Source organism: Tupaia chinensis, unplaced genomic scaffold (assembly GCF_000334495.1).
Source record: "Tupaia chinensis unplaced genomic scaffold, TupChi_1.0 Scaffold000199_1, whole genome shotgun sequence".
Classification (NCBI taxonomy): domain Eukaryota; kingdom Metazoa; phylum Chordata; class Mammalia; order Scandentia; family Tupaiidae; genus Tupaia; species Tupaia belangeri.
The window spans coordinates 3,040,567-3,066,462 of record NW_006159674.1 but is presented as its reverse complement, the minus strand read 5'-3'; the positions used below and the strand labels follow the sequence as shown (position 1 = coordinate 3,066,462).

Below are 25,896 nucleotides of genomic sequence, written 5' to 3'. Positions count from 1 at the left end.
GTGATTTGTCTGGAAATCTGACTTCCCTGATAGACTTCTGTAGTTTGTAACACAGAACTTTCAGAAGAGTTTTATGTTCTCACGAGTGTTTAATTCATTTTGGGTAAACATACATTAAGTAAACAGTAATTTGAGTTATAAAATATAGGGACATAATAGTCTTCACTGCAGATTAAAAACAGAAAGATGAAAGCTACTTTCTCAAATGTAATTATTTTTTATCAAAATAAAACTATTAAAAAACTAGTCAAGAGCCAGCAGGTGGCATGGAGGTTAAAGGGGGCTGGATCCCAAATGTCTGACCGGGTGGTTCAAATCACAGACCCAGGGAGTTGAAAATCATGTCAGTATAAGTATGTGCATGCCCAAAATTCCAAGAGGAGAATGGAGAAGGGATTATGGTGTGACCATCCCCCTGCCAAATTTCTTATTTGTATCTCTTTAAAGAATCATATAGTTGTTTGGTACGAAAAGTGTGAGTTTCCTTAATTCCTAGTTGATTTTTTTTGTTCAATGGATAGTAGTTGAGCACCTACTAAGTGCCAGGCCTCGGTTTCAAACATTTCATTTAATTTAATGTAACTGGTTACTTCACATTTCATGCCCCCCCCCCATTTAAAAAAAAGTTTTTGTGATACTGTGAATGTGTTCAGGAAAGTGAAATGGGGGGGGGCGGGTGATGCCCACATTACAATCCCACCTCTCAGGATTTGGGGCACACATGCATACACACAAGTGCCTGGCATGATTTTCAAGCTCAAACCACAGAGTTTGCAATGTGGAATCCAACTGCCTTTAACCACACACCACATGGTGGCCCCAGGAAAACCTGATATTTAATATGCACTCACAGTTTTCTTAGAAACCAAAGTTTTGGGGGGAAGGTGCCCGAATGCTGGGTTGTGTGTGTCCGCAAGCCAGACTGTTGGAATAGCTGAGTGCTGAGAGCCTCGCTCCGTCTCCTCTTGCAACCTCTTTCAACGAATGGGGACTTTACTTACCTGTTTGCAAACACCCATCTGCAGTCCTTTCATCATTGTATTTATTTCCCTTTTATATTTCTATTTGTAATTAGCTAGAGGATGTATATACTTGCAGGGGATAGAAAGAAAGAAAGAACCTCCATGGGAGATGGACACATCACAATGCCCTCCTACGTTTCTTCCTCCTTTTGGGATTTTGGGCATGGAAGCACATGCACCCAGTGTGTTTTTCAAGCCACCGGTTCTGGGACTTGACCTGCACAGACGGTCATGTGGATCCAGCTGCCTTAACCACCATGCTACCAGCTGGGCCATTCATTCCCTCCTCCTTTTTTTTTTTTTAAATTTTCATCATCATTACTTATTTACTTACTTTATTTATTTTTGCCACAGGGCATGTGTGCTTTCCAGAGAAAGATAGATAGTGAGAAGGAAAGTAAGAAATCACCCCCCAGGGGGATGGCCATGCTTCAGTTTCTTCTCTGTTCCCTTCCTGGGATTCGGGAGGCATGGGCATGCACGCATGTGCACACACACACACACACACACCTGGTTTGCTTTTCAAGCTGTCACGTCTGAGACTTGAACTGTCAGCCATGTGGAAGTCCAGCACCTTAACCACCATACCACTTGCTGGCCCCCCAGTTTCCTTCTTTAAGCAAGATATAGGAAAAAATATGCTTGAATTGACTCTATATTAAAATACCTATACTGTGTTTATCTATCTATATATATTACATATATAATCTTATTTAGCATAGTCATTGTAATCTGTGAGTATACATGAGTTGCAACATGTATAATTTTCTCCTCTCTGTACCTTCTCTGATTTTTATATAAATTATATGAATTTACATGTAAAGATGATATTATTTAGTTGTTATGAGCTCGTTTTTCGTGGTGTTCTTATTTACAGTAAGTCCAGGAGATTTATGTGTTTAGAATGTAACACGCCTATCTCATTTTTTTAAAGAATTATTTAATTTAATTTAATTTTATATTTTAGTTTGACCAGAAATAGACAGAAGAGAGAGAGAGAGAAAGCAAGCAAGCAAGCCACCAGGTCCGGGACTCAAACCATGGTTGGCCATGTGGGAGTCTAGCACTTTAACCAGCACACCACCTGCTGGCCCCTTTCTCATTTTTAATACTGCACAGTATTCCAGAGTATGAATATATAATGATGTGTTCAACCTCTGTCCTACTTATGATTAGTTACAGCATAAGATAGATTTCTAGCTTGTGAGGGTTCTTTAGTGGCTTTATTAACTGGCTTTCATCTCCTCCTTGTGTCTTCTCACATTACTATCTACCTCATTTATTTCCTTACTTTTGTATTATCACAAAAATTAATAGCCTAGCATTCACTGCAACTCTTAAAATGATTTTGTCCCTTATTACAGACCAATATTTAAGTAATACATGTTCATACTTTTTGTACTTCTCTTAACTAAATTTTATTCTCAGGGGAAAAGTTACAAATATTCTTAAGTACATAAATAAACAAGATATAAGCTAGTTATAGAGAACCAGTTTTTCCATTTCATTAGGTAGAGTCCTGGAAATCTGAGTATTTAAGAAGGTCATATGTGTGATTCCATTTAAGGAATGGTACATGCTGGGGCCAGCAGGCAGCATGTTGGTTAAGGCACTAGATTCCCACATGGTCAACTGTGGTTCAAGTCCTGAACCTGGCAGCTTGAAAATCATGCCAGGCACATGTGCATGCATGCCTAAAATCCCAAGAGAATAAAGGAGAAGGGACTGTGACATGGTCATTCCCCCTAGGCGGTGATTTCTCATTTTCTCTTTCATTGACTCTCTCTCTGTCTCTGTCTCTCTGTCTCTCTCTCCCTCTGGCAAGTGCACACTCCCTTTGGCTTAAAAAAAAGGGTCACACAAACCCGATTCCCACTCATCTGCTGCAAGGTCTGAAATTCCAACATTTATTATTCCTTTATTTTGTTGTTCGTTTTGGAGTTCGTTTATTCCATGACTAAGACAGAGAGCCAGGCACCCTCAACAGGTTCTCCATGCCTTAATCCATCACCAGTCTCAGCCAATCAGGATCAGCGGAGGGCACTCAGGGAGGACCTGAGACCTGAACTGAGAACCTTTTCCACGTGGGTCTAGTTGCCCTACTGTGGTGCCACTGCCTGGCCCCCATTGTTACTTTGAGTTGTGGCTTATCTTGAAAATACTTGTTGAATTGTACATGGAAGGTCAATAATGATGCAAGTTTTGATGGGCCAGAGAATCACTAAAAGCTCTTAGATTAAGTTGGAACAACACAGTACCCAAGCTGCCACCAGATCCTAGCAGATGTCAGAAGTTCAGTGTGGAGGGTACTGATCAACTTTCCCAGGACCTTCTCTGTAGTTAGAAATCTGATTCTGGAGACAGTGTAGGAAGAGGGTGGGAGAATGGGGAGAGGGTGAGGAAAGGAATCAAGGAGAAAAATAGAGAGGCAAGACATTTATGGGACACAGAAATGGATGATAATCTGTTGATGATAATGATGGTATCTTCAAGTGGACTAGTGTGAAGTGTATTCGTGTTGGGTAAATTCACTTTACAAGCTGTAGTGATGTATAGTGATTGAGTGCAGAAAAGAAATGAAAAGAAAAGAAATCGGAGCATCCCCATTTACCACTCATCTGCTGCACCAGAAATGTGCATGGGCACTCATAGAGTGGCTTAACTAGCTGGCCAGAGGTAATATAGTATAAATGTGGCCAGGCTCCCTCCATTCCACAGCACCAGTGCTTATTAATCCATTGCTATTACAGTTCTCGTGGGTGGTAGAGCTGTCTCTACCTTAAAGCCTCACAGGTGTATCCACACATACCCATGACATTCACACACACGCGTGCACACACAAACGCAGTTCAGGACCCCACAAGATGCCTCTTCTCCTCTTGTGGATACACAACTTTACATGTAAAATTATGAAATCTGTCCTGTTTGAAGGATGTAATTTCACGCAGAGTTTTTAAAAATTGCTTACACTATAAGGAGACCTGGACAACTTTGAAGAACACAATGATAGCTTTGCAGATGAAGTGAGGAAACATTTGCTTCGCCGATGATGGTGTGCGGCACAGCAGTTTAAACACATTCTCAGAGCATTCTCACTTCACACTTTCTTGTTTTTGTTTTTATTTGTTAGAGGGTTTTTTGTTTGTTTGTTTGTTTGTTTGTTTAATTACCTTAGGTATACTCACTGGAGAGAGAGGCACTGAGAGGGAAAGTAAGAAATCACCTCCTGGGGAGGATGGCTACACCACAATCCCTTCTCCATTCTCCTCCTGGGATTTTGGGCACATACACAGCTGGTGTGATTTTTCAAGCCACCAGGTCTGGGACTCGAACTGTGGTCGGCCATGTGGGAGTCTAGCGATGTAACCACTATGCCATTTGTGGCCCCAACAAATGCCAAATCATGGGGAGGGAAGTGTATCTATTTTATATGGATAATTTTTATTTGCTATCAATTATTGAATAGGTGGAAACTCACCCAGAACATTCTCCTGTAAAAATTCTTTAATTCCTTCCTGTTTTTTGTACTAACCTTTGTTATCTTTCTTACTCTGTTTCATTTTCCCTCTCTAGGGTCTTAGTGTTTAGGTTTGCTTAGAGGAAAGGAGATGCTTTTGGAAATTGAAGACAGCAAAATTCACGTTCCATTTTCTTTTTCTAAGGGAGATTTTTTTCTATAGGGTGAATGTGCTCACTGGAGAGACAGAAACAGAGAGACAGAAAGTGAGAAATCATCCCCCGCTGGGGGGGGGGGGGCCATGCAGTAATCCCTCCTCCTCCATTATCCTCTCAGGATCTTGGGCACACACACACATGTGCCTGGCATTAGTTTTAAGCCCCGAGTCCAGGACTGGAACCAGGGTTGATTATGTGGGAGTTCAACAGTGTAACCGTTATGCCATGTGCTGGTCCCTTGAGTTCCATTTGTGACCTGGATTGAAGCTTCGTTCTCCTTGTCGACAGTGAATTTGAGCCTCCCATCTCAGAGCTCAGGGGCTGATGTGTAGAATGAGAAGATGTCCTTGGTCCAGTTACCTAATCAGTCATCCATATTGCCATTCCACAAAGTTTTGTGATAAACCGTGATCTCAGCCCCACATATTTGATAAAGGAGGCAGCATTGCTAATAATTAAAGAGTGCCAGTGTGCTTCATGTCTCAGAGGTACGAAGAGAGGCTTCCATGAATAATCAACAACAAAAACAAAAGAGAGGGAGGGAGGAAGAAAGCAGTTGTCTCCCAAAAAGGTCTTCACACCATGATCTACCCCCAGCCTTGGCCAGCCTGGGATGTGAACCCAGGACCTTTCCTATGTCAGTCCAGTTACCCCCCATCACCTGAAGTTTGAGAATGTTGTTAACAAGCAAAATAACCACAGCCGTGTAAGGGTAGTGTTGCCATGTTACCTACCCTCTTCTCAGCATCCCACCCCAAACTCCATTTCCCATTCCTCTGAAGTACTCAGTGCTAACAGCCTAGAGTGTTTCTTCTGCAGATTTCTCTTATGAAAATATACAAATGTGCAAGTTACATTTTTCCCTAAGGGAGATCCTACAGTGGCTACCTCTGTGTGTCTTGCTTCTTTCTTCACTTTATACACTTTACACCTACTGGTCACTGCCTGGCTCTTTTTCTCCCTCCCTCAGGTCTCTTCTCAAATACCGTCTCCTCAGTTCATCTCACTCAAATGAGGATCTCTCCTCCCTGGCCCCCTCCCCTTGTCACATCCTCTTCCCTCACCCCGATTTATTTTTCTTCATTTTTGAGTAGTGTGATATCCACCCCCAACTCAACAGGAATGTAGTTTCATTCTGATAGTCCCCCTCACTGGATCAGTGCTGTGCATCGTGGTCCCTCAGTACGTGCTTGGTGAAGGATTGAATCTGAGTCACTGTAATTACTGGATGCCGGAGTGTCTATAATACATAACACATATATAAAAGTAAATACATGAAAGAACCTCCAAAATTTCATAGGAGTGTATGTTGGGAAAAAACTCCACAGGAATTTCAAAAGTTTTTTGCACCTAGTAAATTCATACTTAAATTCCATTTTTGCACAACCTTTTTGACATCCTCTGGTATATACACATTTGAATCTTTGAATATATACGTTGTCAGAAAAGTCGTGATATTTTTATATAGAAGAAATACGTCATGCCTTTTCCAACAACTTAACGTTTACTTCTTTTTATTCAGTGTTTTTTTTTTTTTGTTTTCTTCTATGAGAGAGTAAAGGAGAGAGAGGGAGGGAGGAAGAAAGAGGCTGCCTCCTCAAAAAGGTCTTCACACCATGATCCGCCCCCAGCCTTGGCCAGCCTGGGATGTGATCGCAGGACCTTTCCTATGTCAGTCCAGCTACATTATTACTGTGCCACCATCTGGGCCCTTTTTCCTGGTTCTTTAGCCTCACATCCCTAGCCTATTTCTCTATTTTTATATATAACCCTTATATTCTCATGTGCCTCTCTCTGTAACTGTTTCATTATGGTACTTGTCAGTGAATTTTAATATCTTACAAGATAAATTCTCTATCGCACATTTTTCCAAACTAGATTCAAACATTATCCCATAAAATGTTTTAAATAATTTATTCCAATTAAACCTACCAGATTTCTGCCTAAAGTCTGGCATTCTAAAGAAAACCCATCTGGCCACACAGTGGAGGACAGACCAGGGGCAGGAAGATGGTTAGGAGGGGGTGGTGTTAGTAACCGGGGCGAGCTACATCAGGGCCTGAAGCTCAGGAGGCAGGAGAGGGAGCCATTTCTAAAGTGAACCAATAGGGCTTTGCCCATAAGGTGTTAAGTATGAAAGAAAGTGAGTCAAAGCTGTTAGACAGTATTGGGCAGATTAGACACCCTCTCCAGGTTAGGACTATGGGAAGAAGGAGGTTCATTTGTGGATAGGTCGTGTTTGATTCATCGTGGACAGACCAATTCATCATGGCGACACTAATCATTCAGATAACATAAAGGTATCTGAAAGAGGCTTTTAAATAAAATCGTAGACGCTTTCAGACATCCTTATGTAATTAGTCACTTTCTTGCGAGGGCATATCTTTTTTCTGACTCAGCCTTGCTTTTGGCAGCTTAAGGGCAGATTATTGTAAATAACCACGGAATGAGGTCTCCCTTAAGAGTGGAATTTTGTCCACGTGTGGTAAAATGTCAGTGTTTGAAGATGTTTGTTCCCCCTCAGTAAAAATATTTTTCTGCAACTACAAGGATAGTTCAAAAAGTTTGTGGAAAAAATGGTTAAATTAAGGTACAAGTTTATCTTGGTGTTAAAAGAAAAAAAAATTGGGGCTGGCACTGTGGCCTTAAAGCCTTATGGTTAAGGAAGCCAGATCCCACATGACTGATCACGATTTGAATCCTGAACCCAGCAGATGGAAAAGAACACTAGGCAGGCATGTGCCTGCTAGTCTCAAATCCCAGCAAGATGGAAAAATGCAGGAGAAGGGATTGCTGTGTGACCACGCCCCATTAAGGCATGCTTTCTCCCTGTTCTAGCAAGAGCATGCAACCTCTTGCCAAAAAATAAATTAAGAATTAAAATCCATGCATAGGTGTTTTTCATAGAATACTTTTTCCTTGAGTTTACTGAAAATCCTTCATACTTACATTAATTACCTTATATGTTTGCAGCGCTTGATATATTATGGCCACGATAGCTTTCTCTTGATCATAAATACTGCTTAGACTACTGAATAGGAATCATTTTGATGGTCACATTCATGTATCAGTTTATCTCAAGGTATTTGGTAAATAGGCTTCTTCTCATGGCTTTTTCATTCATTCGTTATTTCAGAACTCGATAGCCCAGAAGAGTTGGGGAAAAAGCGAATCTGCAGGATTATCACCAAGGACTTCCCCCAGTACTTTGCGGTGGTTTCACGGATTAAGCAGGAAAGCAACCAGATCGGGCCTGAGGGTGGAATCCTGAGCAGCACCACAGTGCCCCTCGTCCAGGCGTCCTTCCCGGAAGGTGCCTTGACCAAACGAATTCGAGTGGGCCTCCAGGTAATGGTCATAGAAGCTGCTTTCCTCCATCCATGGAGAAAGCATGTGAGAGTGTTTTTACTCTGGTAACAGTTACCGTAACTCATCCTTAATGATATTGCTAATTAGGCCATTTCAGGAATCATTAACCTCATTCAAATAAAAAGCACTAAGTGTGAAGTTGCCCTAGTAACTCGTTCAATTAGGTACTTATGTGAGGGGTTTTCTGCTTAAGAGTATCACTTGGTTTCTGATAAAACATCACTTTTCAACCATAGGTTAGTGGTCTTGGTGTGTGAAGCAATGCCCCAGGACTTGGTATGCACTGAGCCTCCTCATGAAAATCAGTTACAGCAAAACTTGCAAACTTCCATGTTTTGGTTTCAATAAATCATAAATGCTGGGTTTTAGCCAAACCAGTTGGAACTTGTTTTGATTTGGAAAGCTGACTGGAAATTTTGGCAAGAATGATCTTTCTTATATTTATTCATTTTTGGTTGGACCTTAACTAGTCCTTTTTTTCCTTACTGAATAAGGAAAATGAACTGAAAATCATTAGTGTGGTTCCTTAGTATGATGATTGATAGTTTCATGGAAAGGCCATGGTCTTTCTGTGAGGCTGGACTCTCATGCCCAAGGCAAATGCTGGGGGATTGGGGCAGCCGAGCTCTCTGAAGTCCTGAGAAGGCCTTAGTCAGCACTCAGCACTAAAGCGTCCTCCTTACGGTTCAGTGGTATGATGTTCCCTTCACCTGTCTCCCATATCATGACTTATTTTACCAAATAGTGAATAAGTCAAAAGGAGAAAGCTAGACTTGGCAGATGAGAATTGAAACCCTTTGCTATTTTGAATGCCTTTTCGTTACCTAACTCTGAAAGCACTCAGTTTTACATGGGTGTGCATTGCCTTTGCAAGGTTTTACTGAATGTTCTGCATTTAAAATCTACTGAACTCAATGTTCCTTGTCCTTTACTCTGGATTAGACTAAGAAGCTTCTCTGCTCTGAATTTTGATTCCTTCTCTTTCACCTAAGCCAATCCTGTTTGTTCCTTGGTGGGGAGACAGGCTAACCAGTTCTGCTTTATGTTAGCTCTGTTCCATGCTTTCCTTACATAGTGAGAAAGAATGAACTTTCCATCGTCGTCGTTCATTTTTGTTTTCTATTTCCTTCTCTCTCAAAGGGTCCCTTTCTAATAAGAAAGAAAAGGTCTACTACCACTTACAGTCGTTTCTCTGTCTCTAGGCTCAGCCTGTTCCAGATGAAATTGTGAAAAAGATCCTTGGAAACAAAGCAACATTTAGCCCAATTGTCACTGTGGAACCAAGAAGAAGAAAATTCCATAAACCAATCACAATGACCATTCCGGTGCCCCCGCCCTCAGGAGAAGGGGTATCCAATGGATACCAAGGGGACACCACGCCCAATCTGCGCCTTCTCTGTAGCATTACAGGTTTGATAAAGTCACTGTGTCCTTCCTACTGATATGCAGCGATTCTGTACAAAGAATGAAGCGGGCGAAACGCCCATGCCAGCACTGTATTAGGAGTAGAAAATAAAGAACACAGCATTTACCTGCCCATTACCCTATCCGTCCTATCCACGGAATCATTTCTTGAAGAGGGTAGTTTCATGAGTCATTTGAAATTTAGTAATATCACCTTTCCTGCTGTGAAGTTTAGCCTTAGTAGTAGAGCCCCTTTAAGGTTGTTGAGGCAGGACTGAATCTTCCAGAGCAGCAAGGTATTTCTCAGTGACCTAGACAGAGGTAGTGGACCTAGTAGCACTCTTTATAGGAGGAAATTGAGTGGATTTTGGGCAGATTATGAGGCGACTTCAACAAGTGCATGAAAAAATGCAGTTAAATTGTATTTATTTTGTTCCAAACAAAGGAAAACTGAAATCCTTGCATCGTTTTTTATAATACTCATTTTCCATGAACTTGTTAAAGACCCTTTGTATAGGTCTTAAACATACTCCACTCACCCTGCTCACCAGTGTAACCCGCTAGCTCACTATGCAGGGTTTAGGAGGATAGGTTTTGTGATGAGTGCCTGGAATCCAGAGCTCAATTCATCCTTTGGTTATCCTAATCTGATTTTTAAATGCCAGTCCAAGATTACTAAAGATAAGTTGTTTTTGAGGAATAATTTAACTAAAGCTACTCCTAAACCAGTAAAAGTGTGGTTCTCCCCTTTATCTGGAAAATTAAATGGCTCAGCCAGGTAGAAAGTGAGCTGCTGCTTTAGTTTCTTGTTAGTTCTTACCTCTTTAAAAAGTAAGAGACTTAAATTATCTATGCGAACAATGAATCTTTGCAGTTATAAAATATACCTGGGCCAGCCTGAGGTGTGGAGGTTAAGGCAGCTGGATTTTATGTGACCAGTTATAGTCTGCATCCCGAACTGAACTTGAGAAATACACTGTGCATGTGTGTGCGTGTGCTCAAAATCCTAGGAGGAGGAATGGAGGAGAAGGGATTTTAGCATGACCATCCCCCAAGGGGGTGCTTTCTCAGTTTCTCTGTCTTCTCCCCCTGGTGAGTGCACATGCCTTCTGTCAAATAAAACACACACACACACACACACACACACACACACACACAAACTTATTGCCAAGTTTAAGCTGTTCATTACCCAGACAAACCACGAGTGATTTCTAGAACTGAACAGTACCTTACAAGGAGATCACAATAAGCAGTGAATATAGAGTAGAGAGGACAACTTGCTTGTGCACATGCCATTGAGTGGAAAGGGCTGAAGTCTGCCAGTGACTGGCTGTGCAGGAAGGGCAGGATGATGATGAGCATTTTTCAAGGTGTGTCTCCTGTAATAAAGTCATTGTCCCTGCTGCTGTTCTCTCAGGGGGCACCTCACCCGCTCAGTGGGAAGACATCACAGGAACGACTCCTCTGACGTTTATAAAGGACTGTGTCTCTTTCACAACCAATGTTTCAGCCAGGTATGGGAATAAAGGGTCCAAAAAGCACTAAGTAATTTGTGGGTGGTTGTTTTTTTCTTTTTTATGGGGGGGGCGAGGGAGAAGTTTTTTGTTTTTTTTTTTTAGAAGAGATTTTTGCTGTAGGGCACATGCGTTCATCAGAGAGACAGAGACAGAAAGTGGGAAATCACTCCTCAGGGATGGTCATGCCACAATCTCTTCTCTGGTCTCCTCTCGGGATTTTGGGCACACATACATGCACACACGCCCGGCGTGAGTTTCAAGATGCCAGGTCCAGGACTCAAACCTTGGTTGAGCATATGGGAGTCCAGTATAGTAACCATTATGCCATCTGCTGGTCCCTTAAGGAATTTGTTTTATTGCCTTTCAAAAAATAAAAACTACTGTGCATCATACCATTTTTTGTTTATGGGAAAGAGAAAAAATCCTTAACATTTACTTATCAAAATTTTGTTCAAATGAAAAACACAGGGTTTCTTTTTTGATAAACAGAATAAACACCTTTGCTCTTTCACAACCAATGTTTCAGCCAGGTATGGAAATAAAGGGGACAAAAAGCACTAAGGAATTTGTGGGTGGTTGTTAAGTGAACAGTTAATAATATTTGGGTTTGTTCTTTTATAGACTGAAATTTTTCGTGATTCTTTTATTTTTAAGAGTTGGCTTTTCAGTCCATCTCATCTTTATCTGTTTTATGTTTTCTTTTCCCCAGGTTTTGGCTTGCAGACTGCCATCAGGTTTTAGAAACTGTTGGGTTAGCCACGCAACTGTATAGAGAGTTAATATGTGTTCCATATATGGCCAAGTTTGTTGTTTTTGCCAAAATGAATGATCCTGTAGAATCCTCCCTGCGGTGTTTCTGTATGACAGATGACAAAGTGGACAAAACTTTGGAGCAGCAAGAGAATTTTGAGGAAGTTGCAAGAAGCAAAGATATTGAGGTATTTTGTTCACAAAAATAAATGTATTTAATTACACTCTCCAGATATGAGCTTTTATTTGAGGCCAAATAACACTCTACAAATATTAAGTATATAACTGATTGAGTTTTATTTTACAAATTTAATATTGATTCATTGTCCAATTATTTTAAGTGTCTCTGGAGTTATCTTACTTATTTAAAATGTAGTAGTAATATAAGTTATGGTCTCCATTTTCTGTGGATAATTCAGTTATCTTATTTTAATGGTCATTGTCTATATACATGATATACTATGATTTTCCTTTTTTTCAAGCCCAGTAATCAAATAAATATCTAAGAGTCAAAACTTTTTTTTTTTTCAGTCTATGAGAAAGCGGTTGATGTCAGGCTTTTCCCAAATGCGTTTGAAGTTGCCAGAATAGAAATAAGTTATAATTCTGTTTGTATGTGTCTGCAACAGTCACAATTATTGAATTGTTACTTTCATGACAGGAAGTTGTTTTTATTGCAGACAGCACCATAGAAGTAATTGCCTATTAACGAAACAAAAGCAGCATAAAACATGTTAGTCTTTTAATGTACGTGACTTAAAAATCTCTAAATTCTTTCCACTTAAATTAACATTAAACATTTATTTTTCTCTAAAAGGTTCTAGAAGGAAAACCTATTTATGTTGATTGTTATGGGAATCTGGCCCCACTTACCAAAGGAGGACAGCAACTTGTTTTTAACTTTTATGCTTTCAAGGAAAATAGACTGCCATTTTCCATCAAGGTAACTCATCTTTACATAGACTCTGTGAATTAAAAAAAAAAAAAAAGAAAAGCAAAGGGTGCCAACTGATGGCACAGTGGTTGAGGTGGCTGGATCCCCCATGGCTGACTGAACAGTTTATCTTGGAACAACTGACTTGAGAACATGCCAGGCGTGCGTGTGTGTGTGTGTGTGTGTGTGTGCATGTGTGTCCAAAATCACAAAGGGAGGGAGAAGTGGAAAGGAAAGATTGCAACAAGACTGTTCCCCATGGGGGCAGGGAAGGGGAGAGTCTCACTTTCCCTCTCTCTGTGTCTCTCTCTGGCAAGCAAACATGGCCTCTGACAAAATTAGGGGGGAGGGGAAATGCTTTTCGATGCAGCCAGTGGTGGAAGTGGGAGGGTATGGCTTCACAATGGCTGAGGCTACATGGAAGACCTGGGTTTGGTTCCTGGTCCAACCTAAATAGCTCAGGTGAGATGCCATGTGCTGTGGGCCTACCAAACTTGGAGACTCTGACATGATTGATAGAGACAAGGCATGACACTGGCACAAATACCTCCACTGGCCCCATAGCCTTGTGGTTAAGAGAGCTGGATCCCACATAGTCAACTATGGGTCAAATCTTGATCACAGTGGCTTGAAAAACATGCCAGGCCTATGTGTATGTGTGTACCAATAGGAAGGAGAAGTGGAGAAGAAATTGTGGCATGATCATGCCCCATTTGTGGGCATTTTCTCTCTCTGTATTTCTCTGTCTCTGATGAGCATTTATATGCACTCTCTGGCAATTAAATAAAAATACCTTTCTCTCCCTCCCTCCCTCCTATGCAATTGTGCTTTCCCTGTCTCTGATTTAAAATGTTTTAGCAACTGTCCTTACACTGTGGCTGAAATTGAATGACTAGAGGATATAGAAACATAGAAAATGAGTATAGATAGCAGATACAGTGTGGGAAGAGGGTGGGAGAAAGAGGAGAGACACTACGGAGAAAAATACAGAGGCAAGACATTTATGGAACAAAGAGATGGGTTATTATCTGTGGATGATAACATGTATAGTAACCCCAACTGGACTGGTGAGAAATGTATTCATGTTGGAACATTCACTTTACCAGCTAAGTGAATACATAATACATATGCGATTGAATGTATAAAAGGAACTAAATTTTAAAAAAACTACAAAAAATAAAATGTTTTAGAAATGCTCTCAGAGGATCAAAACAAAGGGTTTTTTTTTTTTTAATTATGATATTTAACTTTACTTATTTGTTTGTTTGTTTAAATTTGGCCAGAGAGGGACAGAGTGAGAAAGAGAGATGTGGGGGGACATGAGAAAGCAAACGCGGTCAACCAGGTGGGAGTCCAGCACCCTTGACCACCATGCCACCTGCCAGCCCCAAAAAAAAGGGTTTTTAATAATTTATGTAGTTTGAAATATCCCATCACACCAGTACTCATAAGAATGAGGTTAAATTCTACCAGGTTTATTTGAGTTTACTTTCGAGCCAGTAAATTTTAATAATAGTAAAACAGCTTTACATTTAAAAAGCTTAACGATCATGTATGTTCAGCAAACATTTATAAAGCCATACAATCTGGAGTAATAGCATGTATTAGAACTGATTAAAGTTGAGTCATCAAATATTGGGTGAAATTCAAATTCTGTATCCAAATGTCATTTTCATTTCTGATGGAGCCCAGGGACATTCTGGAGAGGCCATCTTCCTCCTCAAACAACAGAAGGAGATAGAACAATTGTTTTATTATTGTTTTTGTTCTTGCAAAAATAGGCTTTGAGAAAAAGAACTGAGCCAGCAGGTGGCATGATGATTAAGGTGCTGGACTCCCACATGGTGAACTGTAGTTCAAGTCCTGGACCTGGCAGCTTGCTTTCTTACTTTCCCTCTCTCTCTCTCTCTCTCACTCTGGTGAACACATGTGCCCTATAGCAAATTAAAAAATGGTAATAAATAAATCAAAATAAATCTTTAAAAAATTAGAAAGACATGTTTATAATCCAAACTCTACTGTGAATTGTCTAGAGAAAACAAGCAGCCTCAACAGTCCTGTGTTTAGGCTAGAAAGTGGATATCCATATCTTCCCGAGTTCAAATGGGACCACCCTGGCTGACCCGGAACTGTTATCACTATCTTTACCTTTCTGGTCTCTCAAAGGTCCTCTGAAAACAACCATGTTTAACTCTTAGACAGGCAAAAATCCTCAGAAAAGTCTCTCTCTGTAACTGTTAACCACCTGAATTCTTCCAGATTAGAGACACCAGCCAAGAGCCCTGTGGTCGTCTGTCTTTTCTGAAAGAACCAAAGACAACCAAAGGACTGCCTCAAACTGCTGTCTGCAACTTAAATATCACTCTGCCAGCACATAAAAAGGTATCTTTTAATACTGGTTTATTTCACTGTCTTTCCTTGGTCTTGAAGAAGTGGGCCCTTGGTATGCAATTAAGGAATGCTCTGTAACACTATTAAAGCCTTGAAACCCACGTTGTATTAGTCTCCTTGTGTAGATTGACTACGTCTTGTTACTGTGGTGTCCAGTTCTTTTAGTTTGTATGATGGAGTCCTCTGTTTATTGCTCTGCTTCTGCTGGTAGTTCATAGAGTTTTATGCTTTCAAATATCGTCACACATTAATTTGCTAGGGATGTATGGTTCTTGATATTTTTTTGTTGGCTTCTTTTGGTTTGCTTTGCTTTCTAAATCAGCTTGCATTTTGTGCTCCCTACTCAGTCCTTTTCATATCCTGATATTCTTTTCCCTGCTGTCCATTATAATATTCCTTGTCTCTGCAATGCATCTTGGAACCAAAAGGAGACAGAGTCAGATCAAGATGATGAGGTAATATGAACACTTCTGCTTTTATTCTATCAGAGGTAGAATAGAAATCAAGTCTGTTTAAAAGAAATTGCAGAGGGCTGAAGTATGGGAAACGTAGAAATTATGTTTTTGTAGGTCTTAAAGGAGGTAAAAGGGTATGTACATTTCTTAGAAAATGGTTCACTCTTCCTCTACATATACATAAATACTTCAGTATAGTCAACAAAATTATAATTCAGCTAATGACATAAAAATAAAAACTGAAGTTCTTTAAACATCTTAGATGTAATAGATTGATGGATATAAATGCACATTTTTTTAAAGTTTCATAGACATAATTTACTATCTATGACTATCCTACTGTCCACTGTATCATAATTTTTATATCAAAACAGTGACTACTGTATGAGGCATCTTCAAAAAGTTCACAATGTGTGTTAGGAGAAAACTACACATGGATTTCATACGTTTTGTACCAAAATAAACTCATACTTTAATTCCACTTTTCCATAAGCTTTTCAAAATTCCCTTGTATAAAATTTTATTGTACAAATCAACTTCTATTTTATGTAATGTAAAAGATTTGTTCACCAACAGTTGATACATATTTGATATTCAAGCTAAAAAAAGCGTATCTTGGCCATTTTCGAGAGTATAGTTCTTCAATTAAGTTTTAAAAGAGTTTTTCAAGCTATCTTCTGATATTTCTCCAAGTTACATGACACTTAAATTTCTAAAGCCCACACTTCAGCAATAATAAATAAAATAGGAGCGTTAGGACTCGATAACAGTAACGTCTAATAAATCCATTAACCTGTTTTTAATCTCCTCATCGACCCGTTATGCCTATCAACATACCAAAACCACAGTAGTAGTTGAAATAATAAACTTCATGTGCCCTTTTTCCTTGAATGTACTCTCAGAGAGTGAATGTACTTTGTGATCTATGTGTTTTTACTCCGAGCGGATTTGGGGAAATCTCCTGTTTGGCATCAGAAGTCTCTGTGATGCTTGTGTTCTCTTTGTAGTTCCCTGTAGTCTGCTGTGTTGGTGCCCTTATATTTGCCAAACGATGGCTATTTGGCTGAGACCTTGGGGTGGGTTTATAGAACCCCAGTAGGAAAATAACACTTTCAAAAGGAAATGCGTCAGAAGAAAAATAAGAATAAACAAGATATCAACATGCCAGCCTACCAAATATTTCAAAGCTGTAAAAATGTCACAGGGAAGTTGGAAACAGAGTCGTCTTTTCTTCCCTTTTCTTTTTCAGACCGAGAAAGCAGATAGACGACAGAGCTTTGCATCATTAGCTTTACGTAAGCGCTACAGCTACTTGACTGAGCCGGGAATGAGTGAGTGTCCTAACATATTTACTAATCTATGTGAATTTTTATAAGAAGAGACATTTTTTCTATACAAACTAAATTTTGGTGACCTTTGGAAACCCAGTGACAAAAGAAAAATTGCCCACAGGAAAACGCTATCGTGAACTCTAAGTAATATTTGGTGCATAGTTGAAGACAGCAGATACAAACACCCCTAGCTCATAGCTTCAAAGCAGTACTTTTAAGCCATCAAACATTTTAAAATTAGAAACATGTATTTCTTTTCTTTTGAAATCTTAATTTTACTTTGATGGTTAACAATGCTAGGAAACAAATACTAACATTCCTTGAAACTTATGCTCAGAAGAGAACACATTTACTCCCATATATTTGGGCTGGTAGAGAGGATGATAAAATTCTATTAGTCATCATCTCATTTTCTTAAATTATAAATTGTGATCTTGTCATCTTGATTCTTTTTCCTTCCACTTGACAAGAATTTCCTTACCTTCTTGAATATAGCTCTTGTTAATTTCTTATTTTCTCCTTCTCTCTTGCTCTCTCTCTCTCTCCCTTCCCCATCCTTTATTAAGCTATTTGTTCTCAGGATGGTCTTTTCTAGACTGGTTCAACCCTTTTCTTTTTACAATGATTGATTTGATTCAAAGTTAACTGGCTTGCAGATATAAAGGTATAGATTCATTCAGTGATAGTCATATTCTCTTTCTCTATCCCCCTTTCTTTCTGCCTCCTTCCTCTACCACCTTCATCCATATAATTATCTCCTCTGGTGATCACCACAGCCCTCAAGAGATCCCCATCCATGAACATTAATTACAAATACTAGAGTACTGAGAGAAGGACAGTTTTCGATTGATACAGCGTGAGAGATGCCACTTGAACCCTCAGAGTGTCATTTACAGGAAGAGTAATAAAAAATTTAGTTTTCAGTTGATAGATGTTTCCCATTGACTCATAGTTACATGAATTCAGGAAGACTTTGAAGTTTACCAGGAAGAGCTACAACTTTGCTTTTTGCCACCTTTCCTGAATTTGTGTATCTGTGGATCAACAAAGCATATAAACTATGTGGCCAGAAACTACCCCACAACTTAGCTCAGATGGTCTTAAACAATCCTCTGGAGTTTAGCTTCTCAACTACTTAGGAATCTTTTATATTCAGATACAAAATGGGGAGTACAAGAGAAATGAAACACCACCACATTTGTGAATGTTCCCTCAGATCTCAGTTTTTCCCTCTAGCCATAATATTTAAATTCGTCCATAAACAAAAGGGCTGCAATTGACTCCTGCCATGTAGCACAGTAGGGAAGATGTATGTGGACTTGTGTGACTAGATATTTCAACCCAAGTAAGTATATTGGGTATAAGTTTTCTTTGGAATACGATTTTACCCTAGAGGCCTTCACTGGGTCCTAAACACGAGTCTCACAGGGTAGTTGGTTCGGAAACCTTTCCACCTCCAGGCAACATTTTAAGCTTGAGAGGTTTGATGACCCCACTACTTTAGGTCTGAGGTACCTTGAAGCAGGCAAGTTCTCATCTGATTCTGGTCCCTAAAGTGTTTGTTTGGAGAGAACCTGAATTGTAAGGTCAGGTAGATGCTAAGTCCACTGAATTTTATCCATTTATGAAAGTGCAAACTACTTTTTGTTTAGCTTCAGTGCAAGTATGTGTAGCTTGTTGTCTTTGACATTTGACAGAAATGAGAGGGAGGTTTTCTCTGTTTGATGAAAAGGTACAAATGGGTTGTGAACAGAGGAATAAAAAAGGAATAAGAGAAGACTAAACGAAAACAAAGAAAATGCCAGGCCTCTGACATTGGTGATGGAACTCCAAGGGAATGCCCGTTTTTCCTCACCACATTGCCCCCTTTGAACCTCTGATCCCCCAATATCTCCTCATTCCCCAGGAAAAAAATCATTCTGGCTGACATATAGAAATTCCCTTTGTTATAAAGAATATCACAAAATATATGTCACTAAAACATAAAATATGTAACTGATCAGTAATTTGGCAGTTCCTTGCAAAGTATAAAACCAGAGACATGATCCAAAAAGCTTCTTTGCCTAAAGGAGCCAGCCTTCAGTGATAAAGGAGAGATGTTTGGATGGTTTGGTGGTTACAAAAATAAATTCTCTTGAGATATGGACTGAGCCCAAATTATCGAATTAAAGGACTCCCCCAACCTTCCATTTTCAGTGTGGCACTTCCAAAAGAGGAACGCAATGTAATATTGAGAACTATGGCTAGGAGGGGTAGTGAATAGGTGAGTTTTTTCTTAGTTCTTCCACTTTCTTTAGAATAATATGTACGCCTAGACAAGGATATGTTCTGAATGTTTGAATTTAAATGTACACTAGGAATGAAAAATCTTCACCCTCGTGAGAGTAGCTGCTAAACCAGGAACTGGATTGTAGCAGTGGCATAAGCTCAGTATGAAGAAAAGCGTAAAAGATGAAGCAGATTCTCATTTCCTCTTCAAGTGTCACTATTATTCTGAACCTGCACTTTCTCAGAGCAAGGCTGTATCCACTTTGATGGAGACATTAGCCCTTGGCGGGCATTCCCAATCCCTGTCACCGGCTCGGTTTGTTAGAGTTGTAGAAGTAGAGAGGACTAAGGGTGTGTTTGCTCGCCCCCAGCAAGTGTGCTTGACTCGTGTGTGTTTCTTGCCCCATTGCCAGAAGAATGCTGGTACTATTGTACATCCATCTTTCCTAGTGGTAGGTCTGTCTCAAGGCTGCCCCAGTGTCTGGGGTATCCATGCATCCATGAATATTCTGGGGTTGCACCAGGATCAGTACCTTTGTAATTGATAAACATCCATATGTATATACAGTACACACATCCTGCATCCCACTGTAGGTACTTCAGTGTGGGGTGTTAAAAATATGACTAAGCTTTTTAGATTTTTTCCCCATGATACCTTTTGAGAATTAAAAGTAATCTGTGGAAAGAAAAAAAAAAACAATAAACCATGTGCTTTTATCCATAATGAAGATAGCCATAGACATGAACATAAGGAATTGCTTGTGTATCTTCGGATGTGCAGTATTAAATCTCTTTTTAAAATCTCAAAAGGTACCAAGACTGCATATCTCATGGAAAAAGTGTGCTCTTCTTTCAAAATGCTCTTGTGAAAGTATTTTTAAAGTTTATATATTGTGCATAATATGGCATACAAATCGTATTACTTCATTGGCTTGTTTGCCATGATATATTGTGCATGATAAAATGTTTTCAGTTGCTTTGCTTGCTTATGGTAACCATGACCCATCTTTCCTGTTTATTTTTTCTTTTGTGTGTGTACACTTGCATTTTTATACCATTTCATATTACATTTTCCTTTTCCCCTTCATCAAAAGGAATATACTGCATGGAAATGATAAATGCAAACATTCCTTTTCTTTTTCTTTTTCTTTTTTTCCTTTCTTTTTTGTTTGTTTAAAATTCTGACTCAGAAAACTTCTTGCTCTTATTGGCTTTTTATGGGTGTGAAGTATAACCGAATTGTGCATGGAAGGTACAGATTTAAAATCCAGTGGCTTCACAGTTTGCACATCAGATGCCTGTCACTTAAAAGTTACTTTGGATTCTGCATGAAATAGGCTTGAGTGGTTTTCTAAAAAAGAGTCTTAGATATTTAATGCCTAGCTACCCATATCGAAATGGTTCTAAGTAGGTGCAATCTGTAACATAGCAGTGCTCAAGAAGGAGGAACAACAGAAATGACTAAAATGAGTCATATGGTTGCACAGAACAAACATGTACCTATACAGGCAAAAGAGAACGGCTACTGATATTTCCAAACCAGCACATAAGAAAGTCAATAGGAAGTAAGGGAACAGTTTTCATTGTGGTTATTTTTCTCATCATTAATTCTTTCCTCATGTTCTCTATTTTCCATTGTTGGCCTATTTGGTTGCGATGTGCTTTAACTGTCTTTCATTTCACATTGCTCTGTTTTTTGTTTTCTTTTTTTTTTTAATTTATCTAGTTGTTTCTTTTTTAATTTTGGATTAGTTATGTCTGTAAACATTTATTTTCCCTCTGTTACTTAATTGTTCCTTTTGCCTCTTCCATCTGAAATCATGCAAACAATTGTACTTGCTTTTGTAATATTTCAAAGTTTACTGACCAATTTTTTTCTCTGGTCTCTCTGTTTCTCAACCATTTTTGTTGATTTTTGTGTTTGATTTCATTTTAAAATTTAAGAAACAGTTGAACGGAGTGCAGGAGCAACAAGATCCCTCCCCACCACTTACTCATACAAGCCATTCTTTTCTACAAGACCATACCAGTCTTGGACAACAGCTCCGATTACGGTGCCCGGGCCAGCCAAGTCAGGCTTCACTTCCTTATCAAGTTCTTCCTCTAATACGCCATCAGCTTCTCCGTTAAAATCAATATGGTCTGTTTCGACTCCTTCTCCAATCAAATCCACGTTAGGCGCGTCAACTACATCTTCAGTTAAATCCATTAGTGACGTGGCATCTCCAATTAGATCTTTCCGGACAATGTCTTCGCCAATAAAAACAGTGGTGTCACAATCTCCATACAATGTCCAAGTTTCCTCTGGTACCCTGGTTAGAGCTCCCGCAGTCACGGAGGCTACGCCCTTAAAAGGGCTGGCATCCAGTTCTACATTTTCCTCGCGAACCTCTCCAGTGACTACAGCAGGGTCTCTTTTGGAGAGGTCATCAATTACCATGACACCCCCTGCCTCTCCCAAATCAAACATTAATATGTATTCCTCAAGTTTGCCATTTAAGTCCATCATCACATCAGCAGCACCATTAATATCTTCACCTTTAAAGTCAGTGGTGTCTCCAGCTAGATCAGCAGTTGATGTCATTTCTTCAGCTAAAGTTACAATGGCATCCTCTCTCTCATCACCTGTGAAACAGATGCCTGGACACACAGAGGTAGCATTAGTCAACGGATCTATTTCCCCTCTGAAATATCCATCATCTTCAACTTTAATTAATGGATGCAAAGCCACTGCCACGTTACAGGAAAAAATTTCTACAGCTACAAACTCTGTGAGCGCTGTGGTTAATGCAGCCACTGACACAGTTGAGAAAGTATTTTCTACCACAACAACAATGCCATTTTCCCCACTCAGGTCATACGTTTCTGCAGCACCATCAGCTTTTCAGTCTCTAAGAACTCCTTCCGCAAGTGCTCTCTATACATCCCTTGGGTCTTCAATATCTGCAACTACCTCATCTGTAACTTCATCAATAATAACAGTGCCAGTATACTCTGTAGTCAATGTTTTGCCGGAACCAGCATTAAAGAAACTTCCAGACTCTAATTCATTTACAAAATCAGCAGCAGCCTTGCTGTCACCCATTAAAACATTGACTACGGAGACTCGTCCCCAGCCCCATTTCAATCGAACTTCATCACCTGTTAAGTCATCTTTGTTCCTTGCACCCTCTGCCCTTAAGTTGTCTACACCATCTTCTTTATCTTCCAGTCAGGAGATATTAAAAGACGTGGCTGAAATGAAAGAGGACCTAATGCGGATGACCGCCATACTACAAACAGATGTGCCTGAAGAGAAGCCATTCCAACCCGAACTCCCAAAAGAAGGGAGAATTGACGATGAAGAACCTTTCAAAATTGTTGAGAAAGTAAAGGAAGACTTGGTGAAAGTCAGTGAAATCCTTAAAAAGGATGTGTGTGTAGATAATAAAGGATCACCCAAATCACCAAAGAGTGACAAAGGACACTCTCCCGAAGATGACTGGACAGAGTTTAGTTCAGAAGAAATTCGAGAAGCAAGACAGCAAGCTGCCGCGAGCCATTCTCCATCCCTGTCAGAGAGAGTGCAAGTGAAAGCGAAAGCAGCCTCCGAAAAGGATTACAACTTGACCAAAGTTATTGATTACCTAACAAATGATATTGGGAGTAGTTCATTGACCAACCTAAAGTATAAGTTTGAGGATGCAAAAAAGGATGGTGAAGAGAGACAGAAACGAGTTTTAAAACCAGCAATTGCTCTGCAGGAACACAAACTCAAAATGCCTCCAGCCTCCATGAGGCCTTCCACGTCGGAGAAAGAATTATGTAAAATGGCTGATTCCTTTTTTGGAACAGATACTATTTTAGAGTCTCCAGATGACTTTTCTCAACATGACCAAGATAAAAGTCCCTTGTCTGACAGTGGCTTTGAAACGAGAAGTGAAAAAACACCATCGGCCCCACAAAGCGCAGAAAGCACTGGTCCTAAACCACTTTTTCATGAAGTCCCCATCCCTCCTGTCATTACAGAAACAAGAACTGAAGTGGTTCATGTGATCAGAAGTTATGAACCTTCAGCTGGGGAGGTTCCCCAGTCTCAGCCAGAGGAGCCTGTGTCACCCAAACCTTCACCTACGTTTATGGAATTGGAGCCAAAGCCCACCACCTCTAGTATTAAAGAAAAAGTTAAAGCCTTTCAGATGAAAGCCAGCAGTGAAGAAGATGACCACAATCGGGTTTTGAGCAAAGGCATGCGAGTTAAAGAAGAGACTCACATAACCACAACCACCAGGATGGTGTATCATTCTCCACCAGGCGGGGAAGGTGCCTCTGAAAGAATTGAAGAAACCATGTCGGTCCATGACATCATGAAGGCCTTTCAATCCGGGCGGGACCCTTCCAAAGAACTGGCAGGTCTGTTTGAACATAAGTCGGCAGTGTCTCCAGATGTTCACAAGTCTGCTGCTGAAACCTCAGCCCAGCATGCAGAGAAGGACAACCAAATGAAACCCAAACTGGAGCGTATAATAGAAGTCCACATCGAAAAAGGTAACCAAGCTGAGCCCACTGAAGTCATTATTAGAGAAACCAAAAAGCATCCAGAAAAGGAAATGTATGTATATCAGAAAGACTTATCCCGGGGAGATATTAACCTAAAAGATTTTCTGCCAGAGAAACACGATGCTTTTCCTTGTTCAGAGGAACAGGGTCAGCAAGAAGAAGAAGAACTTACTGCTGAAGAGTCATTGCCTTCTTATCTGGAGTCTTCCAGAGTGAACACTCCTGTGTCCCAAGAAGAAGATAGCCGCCCTAGTTCTGCTCAACTCATATCTGATGACTCTTATAAAACATTGAAGCTTTTGAGTCAACACTCAATAGAATACCATGACGATGAGTTGTCAGAACTAAGAGGGGAGTCTTACAGGTTTGCTGAGAAAATGCTTCTCTCAGAAAAGCTAGATGTGTCTCACTCTGATACTGAGGAGTCGGTTACAGACCATACGGGACCCCCTAGCTCAGAGTTACAGGGGTCTGATAAGCGGTCCAGAGAAAAAGTAGCCACTGCCCCCAAAAAAGAAATTCTCTCCAAAATCTATAAAGATGTGTCTGAAAATGGTGTAGGTAAAGTGTCTAAAGATGAGCATTTTGATAAAGTGACAGTGTTGCATTATTCTGGCGATGTTGGTAGTCCAAAACATGCCATGTGGATGCGCTTTACTGAGGACAGATTAGATAGAGGTAGAGAGAAGTTGATATATGAAGATAGGGTGGACAGGACTGTGAAGGAAGCTGAAGAAAAACTGACTGAAGTGTCACAGTTTTTTCGTGACAAAACGGAAAAGCTAAATGATGAACTGCAGTCCCCAGAGAAAAAGTCACGCCCTAGAAACGGCAAAGAATACTCTTCGCAAAGCTCTACCAGCAGCAGCCCTGAGAAAGTACTGCTCACGGAACTGCTGGCATCCAATGATGAATGGGTTAAGGCGAGGCAGCATGGCCACGATGGACAAGGCTTCCCCAAGGCCGAGGACAGGAGCGCATCCAGTCTGCCCAGCAGCCCGGAGAAGAGGGTGCTTTCCCAACAGACAGAGGACAGCAAGGCCACAGAGGAAGCCAAAGGAAAGAGTTCTCAGAGCAAGGCACCAGAAGGGCCCCAGTCTGGATTTCAGCTCAAACAATCTAAACTCAGTTCCATTAGATTAAAATTTGAACAAGGCACACAGGCGAAAACCAAGGACACCTCTCAAGAAGACAAAAAGCCAGACGGCCAATCCAGAATCCCTGTTAAAAAAATGCAGGAGAGCAAACTACCGGTCTACCAAGTTGTTGCTAGAGAAAAACAGCAGAAGGCTGTAGACCTCTCAGATGAAAGTGTATCTGGGCAAAAAGAGCTTACGGTTTTAAAAGCTAAAGATGAGCATGCCCAAAGCAATGAGATTGTTGTAAATGATTCTGCCTCTGATGATGTGAAAAGACAGAGAACTGAAATGTCAAGTAAGGCCATGTCTGACTATTTTTCTGAGCCACAGGCTAGAGACTTGGCATGTCATGTTACCTCAGATTTAGCAACTAAGGGACCATGGGACAAAAAGATCTTTAGAACATGGGAAAGTTCTGGAGCCACTAACAATAAGTCTCAGAAAGAAAAACTTTCGCATGTACTTGTTCATGATGTAAGAGAGAATCACATTGGTCACCCTGAGAGTAAAAGTGTTGATCAAAAGAATGAATTTATGTCTGTGACTGAGAGAGAACATAAATTGTTAACAAATGGCTCTCTCTCGGAAATTAAGGAAATGACTGTAAAATCGCCCTCCAAAAAAGTCTTATACAGGGAATATGTTGTTAAAGAAGGGGAACGTCCAGGTGGACCTCTTGACCAGCCCTCCAGGAGGAGCGAGAGCACACCAGTGTCACACATCCCAGTCAGGGTTGCTGATGAGAGGAGAATGCTGTCTTCTAGAATTCCCGATGGTTTTTGTGAGCCGTCAACATTCCCAAAACATGAACTATCACAAAAATTGCCCCAACCAAGTATAAGTAAAGAGACAGTTGAGACACAGCACTTTAATTCGATAGAAGATGACAAAGTTACTTATTCAGAGATCAGCAAAGTTTCCAAACATCAGAGTTATGTAGGCTTGTGCCCGCCTCTCGATGAAACCGAAACCTCCCCCACCAAGTCTCCTGATTCTTTAGAGTTTAGCCCAGGAAAGGAGTCTCCCTCTAGTGATGTATTTGACCGTAGTCCCATTGATGGACTGGAAAAACTCGCACCACTAGCCCAGACAGAGGGAGGGA

At 40.3% G+C, this 25,896-nt stretch overlaps 1 protein-coding gene across 2 annotated transcripts in view; it reads left to right on the top strand.

The window, feature by feature from the left end:
* ANK3 (ankyrin 3) overlaps positions 1-25,896 on the top strand; it is a 743,189-nt gene that overhangs the window by 668,021 nt on the left and 49,272 nt on the right. Inside the window, exons 2-10 of one of the 2 annotated variants that reach the window (XM_027771265.1) lie at positions 7,834-8,045; positions 9,269-9,476; positions 10,888-10,984; positions 11,697-11,925; positions 12,555-12,680; positions 14,931-15,053; positions 15,491-15,517; positions 16,767-16,848; positions 21,061-23,643. In XM_027771265.1, coding sequence (XP_027627066.1) covers positions 7,834-8,045; positions 9,269-9,476; positions 10,888-10,984; positions 11,697-11,925; positions 12,555-12,680; positions 14,931-15,053; positions 15,491-15,517; positions 16,767-16,848; positions 21,061-23,643 — 3,687 coding nt within the window. The remainder of the gene's footprint in view (positions 1-7,833; positions 8,046-9,268; positions 9,477-10,887; positions 10,985-11,696; positions 11,926-12,554; positions 12,681-14,930; positions 15,054-15,490; positions 15,518-16,766; positions 16,849-21,060; positions 23,644-25,896) is intronic. The other variant, XM_027771266.1, reaches the window with a different exon arrangement.